The sequence below is a fragment of the Heteronotia binoei genome, chromosome 8 (assembly GCF_032191835.1).
Source record: "Heteronotia binoei isolate CCM8104 ecotype False Entrance Well chromosome 8, APGP_CSIRO_Hbin_v1, whole genome shotgun sequence".
Classification (NCBI taxonomy): Eukaryota; Metazoa; Chordata; class Lepidosauria; order Squamata; family Gekkonidae; genus Heteronotia; species Heteronotia binoei.
The window spans coordinates 55,073,394-55,091,774 of record NC_083230.1 but is presented as its reverse complement, the minus strand read 5'-3'; the positions used below and the strand labels follow the sequence as shown (position 1 = coordinate 55,091,774).

Genomic DNA, 18,381 nt, shown 5'->3' with positions numbered 1-18,381 from the left:
TCTCACATTTTGACATATTACTGTTTTATTGCTTTTGCATGCTCATGCTACTCAGATCAAAGGTTTGCTCAATTTGTTAATTTTACTATTCTGTCATTGGATCTTAAATTTGTACCATTTTGCATTCTGAGCCACTGCCTACCAGCTATGTGTGGCTCTGCTCAGGGTACCGGATTCCTCGTCTGAAGAAGTGTGCTTAGAGCACACGAAAGCTTACGTTTTGAATAAAACTAAGTTGGTCTTAAAGGTGAAACTTGACTCCTATTTTGTTCTACCCGTTACAATTACACCACGTCGCCTCTCCCATTTTAAGCCAGCTCTAGAAGTGGCTTAGAGTCCGCGAGGGGGCGCCATCAAGAATAGGAGAAGGAAGAGAAACTTGGAGATTGCTCTTCCGTCCTTCATGCTCAGCTTTCCGTTCGCTGCTTCTTTTTCCTCTTCCCCGCCAGAGGCTTCTGTGCGCAGTGTCAAGTGCTCGGAAAGGGGAGAGGAGTGCGCCTGGCCGGCGAGTTTCGGCTGCTGTTCCCGGAGTCGCGCAAGGCCTCTTCCTTGCCGCCGAACCCTCGCGAAGGAGTCCTTTTCCGTTTGTCGTCATGGCGTTGTCCTCTGGGCAGCAGGCGCTGATCTCCGTCGTGCTGGTGTTTTGCGTTTTTGTTGTGATGCCCAGGATGTTTGGTGGAGGAGGTGGCAAGTCCCCGCGCCCTGCCAAGGCCTCCACCGGCCGGCACGATCCTTATCAGCATCCCCAAGGTATAAATTGCCTCTTCTCGTCCATTCTGTGCGTGTATGTGAGAACCCCAGGGGGGCCTAGAGCAGCCGGAGAACTTAGAGGTCCCTGTGCTGCTAATAACCCGACCTTGTGTTGTTTTTTCCTTCCGGCCTTGGGGGGTTTTTTACATTTTATTTCAAAATGTGTGCATAACTTGAGTTGTGAGAGACAACCCTCGGTGTCTTGCATGTTTAATGCTTAGTGCTTTAGGAGCTGGTTTGGCGGTGACATCATGCTTGGAAGATGTTCCTGAGGAATAGCTGTGTTGGTCTGCTGTGTGTGTGGGGGGGGGGGGATCTAGTAGCTTTTTCACTTTCCCCCTTCTGTATTTCTTCGAGAGGGACAGATCTCTAAACTTCTCAGTAAATTATCACTAAATTATAGTGTAGGAAGGTCCTAAAGAAAGATACAGAATTGGCGTTCCTTTTGATTACTGGGAGGTGAAACTTTTGAAGTGTAGATAATAAAAGTGGACAAAAATGAAACTTGTAGGTCAATGGTCTTAAAAATTATACCGACTTTCCTGCCATTGGAAAATGCCAGTAAACCATACTGCCAATAAACCATATGGAAAAGATTAGAAACTAACTCTTGAATTTTTGTTTTGTTATTTGTCCAGTATCCATCAGGAGAATTAAACATTAAAAATTAAACCTGCTGGAGCTGATTATGACTGATTGGGTAACTGATCCTAGCAGAAAACAAGTGAGAGCATCTTCAGTGTAGCTGAAAAGAAAGTTCTGGTGGGTCTTATCTGTTAGGTTGCCTAGAACTTTTTATATTATAGTATACTGTCATCTTATAGAAGCTGTAGATATGACAGACATCAAGGGAATGGGGATGGATGTGAAAATGAGATGCCTGTGCCTGTAAGTCAATCATTCAATGCATTTCAAAAGGTTATTCAAAAGGGTAAACTTCTTGGAGCAATGATTGTGGTCCACGTTATGTGAAAATATCCTAAAGCTGTCATCCACTGTGCTCTCAAGACAGAACTGGAGTGAGTCTCCAGTAATTTTCATATTAATTATTTTTGCAGCTATGAAAACTTGATAGGAGAAAGATCTTGCTAAACTAAACTTGTATGCACAGAATCTAAATGTATTTTTCAAGGAAGCCCTTCAGTTTGGTCAAAACTATGTTTTCCCTGCACGTGAATTGCAAGATACTGTTGCTGTTACAATGTGATTCTTATAATGTGATTGAATAGGATTGAACAATGTGTTACTGGCGCTGAATGAATATGGCCCATAACACCCTTGATAATGAGTGACACCGCTGTGTGCCTGCCATTATGTGTCCTTGATTGTATCACTCAGCATACACATGACTTAAAGTAATTTTTAAGGTAAACTTCAGTGAGCCTACATAGAATCATAGAGCTGGAAGCGCCCCCCCAGGGTCATCTAGTCCAACCCCCTGCACAATGCAGTAACTTCACAGATACCTCCCTCTAAATCCACAGGATTAGCATTGCTGTCAGAGGACCATCTAGCTTTTGTTTAAAAACCTCCAAAGAAGGAGAGCCAATCACCTCCTGAGGAGGCCTGTTCCACTGAGGAACTGCTCTAACTGTCAGGAAGTACTTCTTAATGTTGAGCCCAAAACTCTTCTGATTTGATTTCAACCCATTGGTTCTGGTGCCACCTTCTGGAGCAACAGAAAACAATTCTGCACCATCCTCTATATGACAGCCCTTCAAGTACTTGAAGATGGTGATCATATCACCTTTTTGCCACCTCCTTTCCAGGCTAGACATACCCAGTTCCTTCAACCTTTCTTCATAGGACTTGGTTTCCAGGCACCTCACCATCTTCGTTGCCCTCCTCTGGACGCGTTTCATCTTGTCTATATCCTTCTTAAAGTGTGGTGCCCCAAATGGAATACAATACTATAGGTGAGATCTTACTAGAGCAGAGTAAAGCGATACCATCACTTCACTTGATCTGGACACTATACTTCTGTTAATACAGCCCAAAATTGCATTTGCCTTTTTAGCCACCACATCACACTGTTGACTCATGTTCAGCATATGGTCCACTAAGACCCCTAGATCCTTTTCACACATACTACTGCTAAGACAGGTCTCCCCCATCCTATAACTATGCCTACCTAAATGCAGAACTTCCTACCTAAATGCAGAACTTTACATTTATCTCTGTTAAAATTTGTTTTATTGGTTTTAGCTCAGTTTTCCAGCCTGTCAAGATCATCCTGTATCCTGACTATCTTCTACTGTATTTCTGACCTCTCTCAATTTAGTATCATCTGCAAATGTAATACATTCCCTCTATTACTTCATCCAAATCATTAATAAAGATGTAGATGGGGGGAGTGGCTTTGACCAATATCTGGTCAAGAGCCTTTGCCTAACGCTCGCCCAGCTGGCTCCAAAGTTATATTCTTTTTACCCCTTTAAACTATATTTTTTGAATCTTTGAGAGATGTCTCCTAAAGGGGTGAAAAAGTGTAAACAGAAGGAAAAAAGCATTCAGCTTATAACTGACCTCTTGGAATTGCCATCCACCTCCCACACAAGGTTGGAGAGATACGAGGAACGAGCTGGAGAATGTCCTCTCACATCAAATTTATTGATGCAGGCAATGTCTAACTTAAGGCAAGAAATACGAGAGGACATAACCTCTATGTTACAACCGTTGTGTCAGCGTCTGGATGAACTAGAGGATTCTTATAAACAAGTTACCCAGACAGCACAAGAAGCTTTAAAAAGAGCTCAAGAGCGTGAAGGGAGAATATCTGAAATAACAGCAGATGCATGGATGAGGGAACGGGTTTTAATAATGGACTTTCGTAACCGGGAGCTGTGTTTAAAGTTTAGAGGTTTTAAATCTGATGTGGAAGCTGAAATGGACTTATATGTATTTATGGCAAATTGGCTTGCTGAAGCAACTCACCTGGAGGCTGAAGTTCTCCCACTCATTCAAAAAGTATATCGTGTCGGCAAGGTATGTGAAGACAATTTGTCTTATACTAGAGATATTTTGGTGCAGTTTAAGGACTATCGAATGAGACAAAGAGTCTTTGCAGAGGCCAGGGAGAGGGGAGGCTTGGACTATAGGGGTTAAAGATTCAGGTCTTTCTGGATCTCCCTCCCGAATTTTTAAGAATCAGAAGAGACCTCAAGGATACAACTGCCAAACTGCGGGTCTTAAAAATTAAATATAAATGGCTACAATCAGGCAAATTATACGTCCAAAAAGGCTTCACTTCATATACAGCATACAATGCAGCCTCGGGTGAATTATTACTCTCCAAGTTAACTCCCTCTTCCCCTGCATCGAGAGTAAACAAGAGAAAGGAATGCTCTCCTCTTGTCTCTTTAAGGACAACTCGTGCTTGTATTGAGGAAGATCATGCAAACTTGGAAGAAAGTATAGATTCTATCTAAAAAGAAACTGAAGCAACAAGAAAATGGAAAAGTTGACGAAATTTATAATTTATATCTAAAGACTTTTCTTTCGGAATTTATGGTTGGGTGGGATCAGCTGGCGCGAGCAATTGGGTAATATCCCTCCATAGCTAATTCAGTCCAGGTGGAAGGAGGGAAGTATCTCTTCTAGACCTTAACTCTTGAGGTCTCCAGGGACAGAGATATTTTGTTAGAATTTAATCTTATTGATTGGGGGGGGGCAGGGTTGAGAGTAGAAGGAATAATGAAGTTATAGAAGAAGAAGAAGAAAATATTAAATGCTTGTGGTATTAAACTTTAAAAATGTGTTAGGGAAGATAGTATTGTTAAGCTTAATTATTCCTCTACTAAAATAATAATAATAAAAAATATAAATAGACATACATATATACATATTAAGAAGTGTGGAATGGTAACCCATGAATTCATCTCCAAAGAGATAGATCAACTTTAGTTTATGTTAACTCAGGTGAGATGTTATTAAGTTGTGTTGTTTTTGATTTGTTATTGTTGTACACTTTTCTGTTGGAATAGGTATGAATTATAATGAGTCTATAATAACATTTGATTTATATACAAAAAAAAAGATGTTGAAAAAAATAGGCCCCAGGACAGATCCTTGAGGCAGGCCATTTGTCACTCCTTTCCAAGAGGATGAGGAACCATTCACAAGCACTCTCTGGGTGCAATCTGTCAGCCAGTTACAGATCCACCTAACAATAACAGGATCCAAACCACAATTTACCAAACTTGTCAACAAGGATAGTATATGGAACCTTATCAAAGGCCTTACTGAAATCAAGTAAACTACAGCATTCTCCTGATCCAGCAAGGTAGTAACTTTCTCAAAAAAGGAGATAAGGTTAGTCTGACATGACTTGTTATTTAGAAACCCATGCTGGCTTTTAGTGTCCACAGCCATCCTTTCTAAATGTTCCAGGACTGACTGACTGATGATTTGTTCTTAAACTTTTCCAGGTATAGACATCAAGCTGACTGGTTGGTAGTTACCTGGATCCTCCTTTTCCCCTTCATGAAGATGGGGACAATATTTGCCTGCCTCCAGTCTACTGGCATCTCACCTGTTCTCCAAGAATTCTCAAAAATAATCGCCAGAGGCTCAGAAATTACATCCACAAGCTCTTTTAGTACCCTTGGATGTAGTTCATCTGGCCCTGTGGACTTCATTTCATTTGAGAAACCACGTGTTTATGTTCTACCCTTGTGCTGATCCTAGGTTGCAACTCCCTTCTCATTATATGTTCCATTTTGCCATGTTGAACACTGTTTCCCTCAGAAGATAAGACTGAGGAAAAGTAACAATTGAGCAGCTTTGTCCTTTCTTCATAGCCAGTTACAATTACACTTTCCTGTCTTCACAATGGGTCTACCATGTCCTTGCTCTTTTTCTTACTTTGTACATGAAAAGAACCCTTTTTTGTTTTTAGCATCTCTCACTAGCCTCAGTTCATACTGAGGTTTAGCTTTCCTAACTCTTCCTCTACAAGTACTGGTTATTTGTTTATATTCATCCTTGGTTATAAGGCCCTCCTTCCATTTTCTAAATGAGTCTTTTTTATTTCTCAAGTCTTTAGAGAGCTGTTTATGGAGCCGTCTTGGCTTCTTTAGGCTCCTCCCATTTTTCCTTCTCATAGGAATCCTTTGTGATTGTGCTTTCAATATTTTGCTTTTAAGAAACCCCCAGCACTCTTGAACCCCCTTCTTCTTAAGTATTTATGACCATGGGATTTTACCCAGCATAACTAAGTTTGTCAGAGTTTGCTATTCTGAAGTCCAACCCATACGTCTGACTAGGTACACTTTTTCCCTTCCCTGAGACTGTAAATTCCAAAATCACATGGTCACTTTCACCCAGGGTGCCCATTGTTTCCTCTCATCAACCAGTTCTTCCTTGTTGGTGAGAATCAAATCTGACATAGCAGATCCCCTTGTTTCCTTCTTCACTTTCTGGAAAAGGAAGTTGTCAGCAAGACAAGTCAGGAATTTATTTGACCTTTCGTTTTTAGTAGATGTCCAGGTAGTTGAAATCTCACACGTGTCCCTTCTCTTTGAGAATTTTGCAATCTGTTGTAGTATTATCTTATCCAAGTCTTCTGCCTGGCTTGGTGGTCTATAGTAGACCCCCACCATAATATCACTGTTCTTTTTTACTCGTTTTATTTTTATGCAGAGACTCCCAACTGTGCTGCCATGCTGAGATTTATGTATTTCCTCACAAGCATATACCTCCTTTACATATAATGCTACATGTTGGTTTCACCACCATCAACTTGTCTTTAGATTTTTCTTAAGACAACCTGAATGTATCCATTTTTACCTCCATGGAAGTCCTCTGTTTCCAGGCTAAGCACACTCCTTTTTTGGACATGGAATAGCTTTTCTTATCTTTACGGAAGGCAAGCATCGATCCTTTCAGCACTGTTCATCTTTCCATCCCTCATAATTTATTATGTGTATTGAGCTGTGTTTTGCACTAGGATTTCAGGTCTGCTCTGAAAAAGCTAAAATGCTGGTAGGGATGTAATGGCTAGGAGAATGAGCTGCAATCTACCAGGTCTCTGGTTCCTATAAAACCTCTGCCATGAACTCATGAAGGAGGCCTTAGGCAAGCACTGAAGTTTGGGAATAATACTGCTCTCTTTTATAGAGCTTGTTGTAAAGGTTACAATGAAGTGATTACAACAGCAAAGCAGAGTATGCTCTGAGCAGTGGAAGTGCTACATATGTGTGTTTTTGCTACTGTTCTTTAAGCTGTTAGTACCTCTGTAAACTGTCTTGTTTCTTTAGGTCATTTAAACAGTTTCTGCTGGCTGCCCCCTCCCCCCCCCCAGTTGATCCATGGTGTCTTCTTAGAATGATCTAAAGTTTTTCAGCAATGTTCTCAGTCTTCATCTGTTGGACTAGACTGGCTCTAAATTTAAAAAAAACCTTATTTTATAGATGGATCTGAGAGAATTCTCCAGTCCCACATGAATCCAGGAAATTCTGAAAGTAAAACATATCAGAGCATCCAGCAAATGAGGAACGCAATGGAGAAGGAGCTGAAGACTGAGCGGACTAGAGGGAATGGCAAAGACTTTGCTTTAACACTCATGCCCTTGTATGCTGTTGGTGTGGGAGTGTTTGCTTTATACAAATTTTTAAAGGTAAATGTTAACTATGTTTCTATTCAATTAAAACTGTCTACTTATTTCTGTTCAGTAGGTGTTTGTACTGTAATATGCATAATATAATCATGCATTATAATAATTTTTTATTTATTTACTTTGGATGTATATGTCGCTCACTCTGCAAGTGAACTCTGGGTGGCTAACAGTCATGGTAAAGAACAATTTGAATTACAGTTTTAAAACGATGAAAACATGTACAAACAATTTAAAAACTAGATATTTTGTACTATGGATTTTTTTTTTAACATAGGCAGATCAGATTATATTGATGTCTCAGTTCTTCTGTTAATCTGTTTGTGGTCCTACTGATGGTATTGGTCAGCAGCATAGCAGTGGCAGCCTCATCCCACATTAGTTGTTGTAGGCCTGTTTAAAGAGTTCGGTTTTACAGACCCTGCGGAATTGGGAGAGGTCCCACAGGGCTCTTATGGCCTCTGGGAGAGCATTCCATAACATCGGTGCTACCACTGAGAGGGCCCTGGCCCATGTAGAGCTTAGTCTGCCTCCCTTGATCCAGAGATGGGTAGCAAATTTTGGACTCCCGAATGCAGTGCTCTGTGGGTTTATGGGGAAAGGCAGTCCCTTAGATAGACAGGTCCTTGGCCATATAGGGCTTTAAAGGTCAATACCAACACTTTAAAATGGACTCGGTACACAGTAGGCATCCAGTGCAACTCTTTTAGCACTGGTTGAATGTGCTCACATTGAGGGAGCGCCATTAACAACCTCACAGCAACATTCTGCGCTAGCTGCAGTTTCCAGGTCAGAGTCAGAGGTAGCCCCATGTAGAGGGCATTACAGTAGTCTATTCTCAAGGTGACCATAGTATGGATCACCACTGCTAAGTTGCGGTGCTCCAAGAAAGGGGCCAACTGCCATACCCGCTGCAGATGGAAAAAGGCAGACTTGGCAGTGGCTGCTTCTTGGGCCTCCATAGGCAGAGAGGACTCCAGGAGCACTCCCAGGCTCCTGACCTTGGGGGCCGGTATTAGTGGTGTCCTGTCAAAAGCCGGCAAGGGAATCTCCCTTTCCGGGCCATTGCGACTCAGATAGAGAACCTCTGTCTTCGTCACATTTGACTTCAGTCAACTCAGTCTGAGCCAAGATGCCACGGCTTGTAGTGCCAGGACCAAGTTATCTGAGGCACAGTCAGATTGACCACTCACCAATAGATAAAGCTGGGTGTCATCCACATATTGATGGCACCCTAGCTCATACTTCCTGACAATCTGGGCAAGCGGGCGCGTTTAGATGTTAAATAACATCGCAGACAGAACCACCCCTTGCGGCACGCCACATTTGAGTGGGTGCCTCTGGGCTGATTCTCCCCCTATCATCACCCTTTGTCCTCAACCTTGGAGGAAAGAGGCCAGCCATTGCAAGGTGGACCCCCGAATCCCCACGTTGGTGAGGCAGCTAGACAGTAGCTGGTGGTCAGCTGTATTGAATGCGGCTGACAGATCTAATAACAGCACCGCTGAGCTGCCTCGATCCAGATAGTGCAGGAGGTCATCTATGAGGGCAACTAAAACTGTCTCCATCCCGTGACCTGAACGAAAGCCAGACTGGAACGAGTTCAGTGCAGAAATGTCATCCAGGAACCCTTGTAATTGAGTTGCTACAGCCCACTCTATGACCTTACCCCCAAAGGGTAAGTTTGACACTGGCTAATAGTTTGCCAATTCAGCCGGGTCTGCAGATGGCTTTTTTAAGAGGGGGGCAAACCACAGCCTCTTTAAGAGGCGTGGGAAAGATCCCTTCTAAGAGGGATCTGTTGATAATCACCTGTAACGGTTCACGTAGTGTCGCCTAGCTAGCTTTCACTAGCCAAGATGGGCACAGATCCAACCCACAGGTGGTAGGGTGCACAGTAACAAGGATCCTGTTGACTTCTTTCAGGCTGAGTGGAGTGAAGGAATAAAAAAAAAGATCAGAAGACATGCTCAGTGCCTCGAGTTCACTCACTGTATCAAATGTGGCGGGGAAGTCATGTCAGAGTGACGAGACCTTATTTGCGAAAAAACTCACAAAAGCCTCGCAGCCTGTTTCCAATTCCCTAGCATTTGGTTTACCTTGTGACAAGGTTGTTAGTGACTGAATTATACTAAATATTTGTGTCAGGTGTGAGGTCGCAGATGCAATCCAGGTTGCAAAGTAAGCCTTCTTTGTGGCCCGGACTGCCATCTTATAGATCTGCATAATGACCTATAGGATGTTCTTGCCGCTTCATCATGAGTACGTCACCACTGCTTCTCTAGTTTGTCTTAGTCGCTGTTTCATCGATCGTAACTCCGGGGTATACCATGGTGCCAATCGAGAATGGGGATGAAGAGAATGCACATAAGATAACTTGACAGCACTTGTTTGACACTTAAAAATCTACAAGATTTTTTAAAAATTAAATTTCAGAAGGCATATTCTGTTATTCTTTTACAAAATTTAAAGCTCTGAGGGCTGTAACATGTAATACAACATAGTCTCGTTTATCTGCTTTCTAGATCAAACTTGGGACGGCAGATATTTAGACATCAGAATATTTCTCCTTGACTTTGCAGCCTGTTACAAAAAGGGTGAGAAAGAGCATGGTTACAGTTGTGTACTGTTAAATGAAGACCTGAAGTAATGGAGAAGATACCAGCAGTCAAAGTAGCAAATTGAGTATTTCAGGGATACTTTCTTCATCAGTGAATAGGGGTGAGGCAGGGAGGACCCAAGCTGGAAGTGCTCATTACTCCCAATGTATCAGATGGATGAAGGCATAAATTTGTTAATTTTAATGCTTATAAATCTGATATACGTTGAAAGAAAGGCTGCCGATCAACTGGATCTTCCTCTAACAGCTAGCAATCAAATTGAAAAAGAATGTTTCACAAATCTCTTCTACTTTGGGTAGATCTTGGCTAAAATGGCTAAACACTGTGTGTTTAGGTTTTGATACCATCTCTGTTAAGGCTTTCTTATTGGCGGGGCCTGCCTGTGCAGCAACATGCATGTCGCTGCCACACCATCTCTTTTGCGTGCCCAGGTCCCAGTTAGGTAAAGGGGCAGCGGGGCACCTCTGTGCTGCTCGGACGCTGCCTTCCCCTTGGCAAGGCAGCCTCTGAGTGGCACACACGTCACCACCACATTGCCTCTTTCGCCTGCCTGGGTTCCAGGCAGGCGAAGGAGGCAGCAGGGCGCCTCTGAGTCACTCAGAGGCTGCTTTCCCTTGGAAGGCAGCCTCAGAGTGTCGCCGAGGACATGGAAGGGGCTAGGTGGGGGCATATTTCCTTGGCTCCAAGAAAACAGGCCATACTGCACGCTCCATTCAGCCCCCTCCGGATCTGGAAGGGTCTGGGCAGGGAGTGTGGCATGTTTGCTTGGCTCCAAGGCATTTGGAGCTGCTCCAAAAACCTCTGAGGCGAGTGGCTGGCGCAAGCAGGGGCAGAGAGGGGGTGCCCATCCCCTGCAGCCAGGGGGCGCCTGTCCCTTGCCCCTGCAGCCAGGTGGAGCCCTAGTCAGTCACCTGCCTGGCCTACTCCTACATACCAGCCCTGCTGACTGGAGTTGGTTCTCCCTGTGTACTGGTAGTTTGTTCATTATATTGCTAGGTCTCTTCACTCACTTAGGAGTCCTCAGCCTTTTTGAGCCTGTTGGTACCTTTAGAATTCTAATGCAGGGTGCAACCACAGAATGCCTGCCACAAGAGGCAGAACAAACCACAAAACATTAGGCAAAAACTCTGTTTAACAATATGCCTTTTAAAATTATATTGTTTACCTTCAGTTGTATAGTGAAGATCCTTATATTGGGTGACAGTTGCTGTTAAAGCAATTGCATAGCCAATCAGATCTCCAGTGGGCATTCAGAAGCCCTCCTGAGGAAAAACCTAACTTAGCCTGACCTTCTTTCTTAAAATATACAGCGGGCACCACTGGAGATGTCATTGGGTGCAAACAGGGAACCACATTGAAGACACCTGACTCCTAATGTGCTTCTGTCTCTCTCTGTCTTTCAGAAGAGAGTGAATTGTTGCTCTCATAGGATGGCTTTTTTGCACCATACTGACTGAGTGCTTGGCACAACTAATGCAAACAAGCTGACAATGGATAACAAGCAGCAATAAATAGCTGCACCATGAGATCAGTACGAACAGTGTGCTGCATGGGAATAGCCTTGCAAATGAAGTAACAAATTTTAAAAAAAACAAATGACAGTTTCCTCAGTATGCCTATGACAAGAAGCATATATTTCCAAAGAAATGAAAAGTTGACCAACCAGCATATAAAGATTGCGAAATCTGTCATTTATGCATTGTTTTGTTTTTTAAGTGGATAAATGAGTAGCTGTGCAGTGGAACAGAGAAGAATTCATCCTGAAACTTACTAAATATGCCAAAACTGTGTGGCCATAAGAAAGAGGGTGGGGAGAGATCGGTTGCCTTATAATGTCTAATAGTTTAATTTTTAAAAAGATTTTAATAAGTTTTTCCACTATCTGATCTGGATTTTGTTTATTCCAATTTTGCCTGATCTGGCTTTTTTGACATATATATTGAATGTGTTCTGGCTGTGGGTCCTATTTTAGATTTAGTTATTAAAAGTAGCCTTGGACGCTTTGGAAAATATGTGATATACATGTTTATATAAATTTGTGACAATAAGTGTCTTGCTGCACACAGACATCTTATTGCCAGTGGCTGTTCTAGAAAGTGGGAAATTATTTCCCCAGAACACCAGATTGTGTGCTTCATACCCTGCAGCAGAAGTATGACTTGATGGAAAGATGTTCTTAACCTGTACTGTGAAAAAGTTAGAGAAGCTCTGCCACTGTGAAAAAGAATCCTGTATAAAGCTGTTTAGCTACAGATGAGAGCACACTTCATCTGACTCTTTAGAAGGTTATTATTCCTAGGAAAAAACATACATAGCTTTTTACAAGGCAGGCAGGTTTGGTTGCTTTGTGGAAAGCTTGGGCTAACACTGATTAGGTAACACTAAAGTCAGGGAGACTGAAACATAAATGAGGTGCGACGAGAGGTTTAACACAGCGTCTTAGATGAAATATTGTTGTCTCAGGCTCCAAACCAAACTGTAGCCAAACAAATCATAACAGTAAGGAAAACATATTTGTTAAGATTTAAATATTCTAAATATTTGTAATGATTGTAATAATTTGGGGGTTTTTTGTAGATGAAATCTCAAGAAGAAAGTTTATCTACAAGAGAAAAAATTACAGAAGATAAAACAAAAGAAACAGGTAGTAATTAGTGCAAATATGTTCTCACCACCTGGTTTACATGCAGTTTTGTTAAATATATAAGCTTTAATGAAGAAGTGCACATGCATGCAGAAGCTTATACTTTGAGTAAAACTTTATTGGTTTTAAAGATGCCAGTGAATTCAAACTTCATTCTGCTATTTCAGACCAACATGGCTACCCATCTTGAATCTGTTTTGTTAAGTATGTAATAGCTAGTAATATATTCCATTAAAGTATTTCAAAGAAATACTGTGGCTGATTTAGGTACAAAGCAGTATTCTCTGTTAGCATCTAATTGGAAATCTTAGAATTATTCACTTAGTAGTCTAATGAATTGTTTACAGTGAAGGAATTGGATTTGCTGACATATCCCTTTTAAAACGCTTTTAAAAAATTGGAAGTAAATTTGCTTTATAATAAATGGGACACATGCCAAAGTATTTGCTATTTGAGTGCTTATCCTTGATTTCATTGGGGATGAGTTGGCTTAAATTGCTGTATGTGTTGTCACAATTACTTTGCTGGCTGTGCTGTATGTTGTGTTAGAAGAAAAATCTACAGCATTGCTGAAAGTGCAATCTCGTCATGTTAAAATCATATCTCGTCATGTTAAAAGCAAACATTCTTTGTTAGCTTGTCACTGGCAAAATAAATTGACATAATATATAGGCACAAAATGGAAAACAGAATTCTTACAAGTGTGATAATGTTGCAAATGAATCTCTTCATAGTATCTGATTTCAAACCTGTCATATATTTCAAGTCAAAAGCTGCATCCTTAAACAGAACAGTGGAATTAGTCATCTTTTGTCCATACCAGTAAGGATGGCTTTTCAATCCCCCCCTCCTGATTTAGAACAGTTCTAAGCATAGTACAGTTCTAAGCATACCACTGAGCTCAATTAGACTTAATTCTCTTACAAATGTGTGTAAGGGCCAGACTGTATGTTCAGGTTTTAATTAATTGTCTGAGTTCCCTGCAGCCTCACAGCACAAACAGCTGTGATGAGTGGCTTTTAAAAAATAAAGGAGAGACCAAGTGGACTCATGGGGGGGGGGGGGCGTAAGGGCTCTTGTATTCTCTCCCCTAAGCTGTTTTCCTGTGCTGAAACAGGTTGGTGGGGACTTATTTCCCCATTTTTGATAGCCCACATGCATCAAATACTCTGACTCAAGCAGCAAAAAAGAGGAACTGTTCCCCCAGCTCTGTTTTGGCACAATACTGAATGGGGAGAGCAGGAGCCCTCCCTCACCTTCTAATGGCATTCTGAGCCTGTTTGACCTATTCTTGTATTTCTTAAAAGCCATTCCCCATAGATGCCGTGTGGTTGTGGGATCCCCAAAGTGGGGAACCTGAACTGGGTCTATGAAACCATCTTTCTAAAAACTCGAATGTCTAGTTTAGCTCTAAGACTATGACCCAGAAAAGCTTTAACTCTGTTGTATTATACAGTTTTCTAGAAAATAATCTGTACATATTAAAATGTATATGAATGCTCAAACATTACTCCCTTTTTCATTTGCAGTGTTGCTTTTCTCAAGTATTTGTTTTCACTTGCAGAATGCCAGCTTTTGGAGCTAGAGCAGCATCTGGCACAAACAGAGAAAATGTTAAATTCTTTATTGACTCAGTTAGATCCACTTTCAAGCTGGTGAGTACATCTAGGTCAACAATATTTCACTTAAATAGTATTATCAACTGACGAAGTGTGCATGCACACTAAAGCTTACATTCTGAATAAAACTTTGCTGATCTTAAAGGTGCAACTTTGTTCTATTGCTTTAATATTTGAGAGTTATGATCATGCACTTGTGAATGTGAACAGAAGAGCCTTAAATGGCATTAGCTTGTTCTCTCTATGTAAACTATGACAATAGTTGAAGTTTTATTGAAGAAGTTTTTACATTCACTTGATGTTTCTCCGCACACTTGCGAAGCACCCAGGTGATACACCATCATACAAGGCTAGACAAATATAATGCATAGATGCTAATATTAGTGCTTTCACATATAGGGGTCTTCCATGTAGGTTTTCTGCCCCTAGTTTAGTGCTTTTGGAGCAGATTTTTTTCCTGCTTCCTCACCGCATGATGGTGGTGTATCTCTAGTCTTTCTGAAGCTTGCTTTGCCCCAAACTTTTGGGAAGGATGACAGTGAAGCTGTGGTGATTGTTGTGTGGGTGCGTAAATTTGGATTTTCTGGCCTGCAAGGTAGCCATTTTTCCTGATCCTATCCCCATGACAGCCGTTTCCTTCTCTCATCATCAGGGAGTTTGTTTTTTTAATTTAAATCAGCGCTAGAAAATCATTATGTAAGTATACCTATGCCATTGTAACAGTAGGTGTAACTGAATTTTCAGCTTTCATTTTTAAAAAGTTTCTAGCTCCTTCTCTTGTGGAAGTATAAGGTAAAAGGCATATATTTGCAAGGGAAGAGGCTAGATACTTTTAAGAAAGAAAGCAAGCTGGGAATTCACAGAACCTGCTCCACTTATTTGTACAATGGTATATCAGTATAAGGATATTCTTGTGCCAGGTTTTTTTTAATTGCAAAAGCCCTGGTGGCCCAGGAGGGGGAGCACTTCTGGAGGATTGGGACAGGGAAACTGTTGGGAAACATACCACACAGAGTCCCTGTCTCCTGCTGTCTGCAACTGGATCAGCAATGGGGGAACCATGCAATCCCATCCATGTGTGGACAGCACCCTAGACTTTCAGACACCTGGGATTTTTCTAGTCTTGAAGTTGTTTTTACTATTGAAAAATAAATGATCATAGTATTACTTGAATAACCCAGTTAAAACTTTGATTAATACTGACAACTAAGTAAGCAACAGAGCAAAGGTTCTGTAGGTATATTATAGTATATTATGTATATTTTTACACTAAGTAAAGCAAAATGTTGATATACACAACTGCTGTTGTCTAATTGAAGTGCAGCTAGATTTGCGCCAGATTTTCCAGACAGAATTTGGTTTTTGATACACTTTGCAATATCTTTGATCCATACTCTTAATCTGGATCCTGAAGATCTGGCAGCATGAGATATTGTTACCAGGGCTTTTTATGTAGCAGGAACTCCTTCCATGTTAGACCACACCCCTCCGATGTCGACAATCCTTCTGGAGCTTACATTAGGCCCTGTACTAAGAGCCCTGTCAGCTCTTGGAGGATTGGCTACATCAGGGGTGTGTGGCCTAATATGCAAAGGAGTTCCTGCTACAAAAAAAGCCCTGACTGTTGCTAATTCAGTGTGACTAGAAGTGGTGGTGATTGACAGCAGTTCCAGAATGTGTGTCTCATAAGAAAGTATAATTGAGGCTATACATGAGTTTTTAGTGATTGTTCTAGAGCCAAACACTGTTGTTAGAATTAGGACAACTGTTCTCATTTGTTTAACTTTCAAGAAGTTTCTTGTCTTTCTTTCCAGTATTAATGCATTGGCTTCAGAACAGAAAGATGAAATAATGGTACAACTTGAGTCCATTAGAAAACTGATGAAAGAAAGTGGATTGGACAAATCAGCAGTGAAACCACAAGGTGCATATGTGTTTGGTATTTTAAAGTGTCATTCTAACAAGCCTTGCAGGTTATTTTTGTAGCAATGATAACAAAATGTTGTTGAAACAGTAACATTTGGTGACATCTAATGACACCAAACTGGTACAGCATAGGTGAGTCAATGTGGTGTAGTAGTTAGGATTAGACTAAGACTGGAAGACCCAGGTTCAGATCCTTTCTGCTGCAGAATATACTGGCTGACTTTGAACCAGTAATTCTCAAACAAACCCACCTCATTGGATTATTTGAGGATAAATGGGTGAAGGAACCCTGTTGTAATGCTTTTAGCTCCTTAGAGGAGTGGCAGAGAAATAATGTGATAGATAGGAAACATGTTCTTCATGTGCTTGAACATTATACTCTCTGTCACTTACTGGATTATTAGTTGCCGTGTGTGCACAGCTCTCTTGCCTTCATTCATTTTAATGGAGGAGGATGACCTGCAAGCTCATTACTTGGTGCTTGTGGATTGGATTGCTACACTGAAATAAATGAGAATCTTTTTCTTGATGTTTAAGCTCCAAACAAGCAGCAGACTCCCACTGTTTCATCCCTCACTAACTGTATTCATTGGGTATTATCTATAAGAGAGCCAGTTTGGTGTAGTGGTTAAGTGCACATACTCTTATCTGGGAGAACTGGGTTTGATTCCCCACTCCTCCACTTGCACCTGCTGGAATGGCCTTTGGTCAGCCATAACTCTGGCAGAGGTTGTCCTTGAAAGGGCAGCTGCTGTGAGACTCCTCTCAGCCACACCCACCTCACAGGGTTTCTGTTGTGGGGGGAGAAGATATAGGAGATTGTAAGCCGCTCTGAGCTTCTGATTCAGAAAGAAGGGCGGGGTATAAATCTGCTCTTCTTCTGTAACTATAAAATGAGGCCTCTGATTTAGGGGCTTATTAGAAAGTCAAAGGGTTCAACACTTCTGTCAAAACATTTTCTGACATAGTATGTACTGTCATATATGATAAAGCTGCTTGTGTGTACATTTTTGACAATTTAATTTTAATTGTGGAAGTTTCTTAACACATTGAATCTGATTATGATTTAAATCTGTTTTCTTTTTGTAAATTAAGATATTAGCCACACATGTCAAGAGAAGCTTGAAGATCTCATTCATTCATTCAGTGAACATTGTGAAGAAGAAGTGGGTGAAAGTAGTGATAAAAAGTGTGGACATGAAGTACTATTTGGAGAGAATGAGGAGCATTGTGAGGAAGAAAAGCATGAACACTCTGACTATGAGTTCGTATTTAGTCCATTGGAGGAGCCAAAAAGGATAGAAGTTGCTGGAGTAATACAGCAAGATATGTTGAAACCGGAGTTTGGTTTAAGGAGACGTAACAGAAATGAATGAAACAGAAAATTATGATGAATTGTTGCATTAAACTAGATGCACCTTTAACTTATTTATATTGAATTCACAATTACTGCAATATGCTTTAAAAACAAGTGTTATGAACCCTTTCTATTATCTTCAGAATAATTTATGTATATATTTAATTGGACTTCTCTGTGGTGTTTCTTCATATTACAATTACGATAATTGGAATGATGGTAGAGTATGTTGGGAACATTTTAATTTGTTTTATGGTAAACATCTGCAGGCAGGTGTTTGAATGAACATTAGATGATCCAACAGGTATAACTTAAAGAAAGTACTGTTTGTCATTCTACACCTACACTAGTTGGCTGCTTTGGATACTGAATGACAATATGTGTGTCATCCCCCCGTTCTATTCAACAGGTATTTTTTCTTTGTCTTGGACAGCTGAATAGTCCTGGAAATCTTTGCATGATTTACTTATATTTTTTGAGAATCACATTTTTCTTTAATCATTTCTCAAAATTCCATTGAAAAACATTGACAAGTGCTGGATGAAGCTTGATAGGAAGAGAGCTTGAAATGTGATGTGTATAAACCAGTTCCTACCTATGATGCATATTATGTATGAGAATAAAGTAAGCTAGTTGTTTATCTTTGTGGGCTTTATATGGACTGTTACTTAACCAAGTTTTGAATCCTTGGTTTTTTTTTCTTTAACATTTGTAGAATGTGGTACATACAAACATTTATTATTGCATTCAGTTTGGGCATTATAGTTTATGAAGCTATGAAACCAGAGACATCTGTCATAGGATTCTAACATACATAATTTGTTTTGAGCATCTACAAATCCATATCAAGA

At 40.8% G+C, this 18,381-nt stretch overlaps 1 protein-coding gene across 1 annotated transcript; it reads left to right on the top strand.

Annotated features, from left to right (window-relative positions):
- Window positions 1-341: 341 nt before the first annotated feature.
- Window positions 342-18,170, top strand: CCDC107 (coiled-coil domain containing 107). Its single transcript, XM_060245103.1, has 6 exons — window positions 342-750; window positions 7,161-7,366; window positions 12,562-12,628; window positions 14,193-14,283; window positions 16,062-16,171; window positions 17,269-18,170. Exons 1-6 carry the CDS (start codon window positions 594-596, stop codon window positions 17,547-17,549), a joined length of 912 nt encoding a protein of 303 aa, XP_060101086.1. The 5' UTR covers window positions 342-593; the 3' UTR covers window positions 17,550-18,170.
- The last annotated feature ends 211 nt before the right edge of the window (window positions 18,171-18,381 follow it).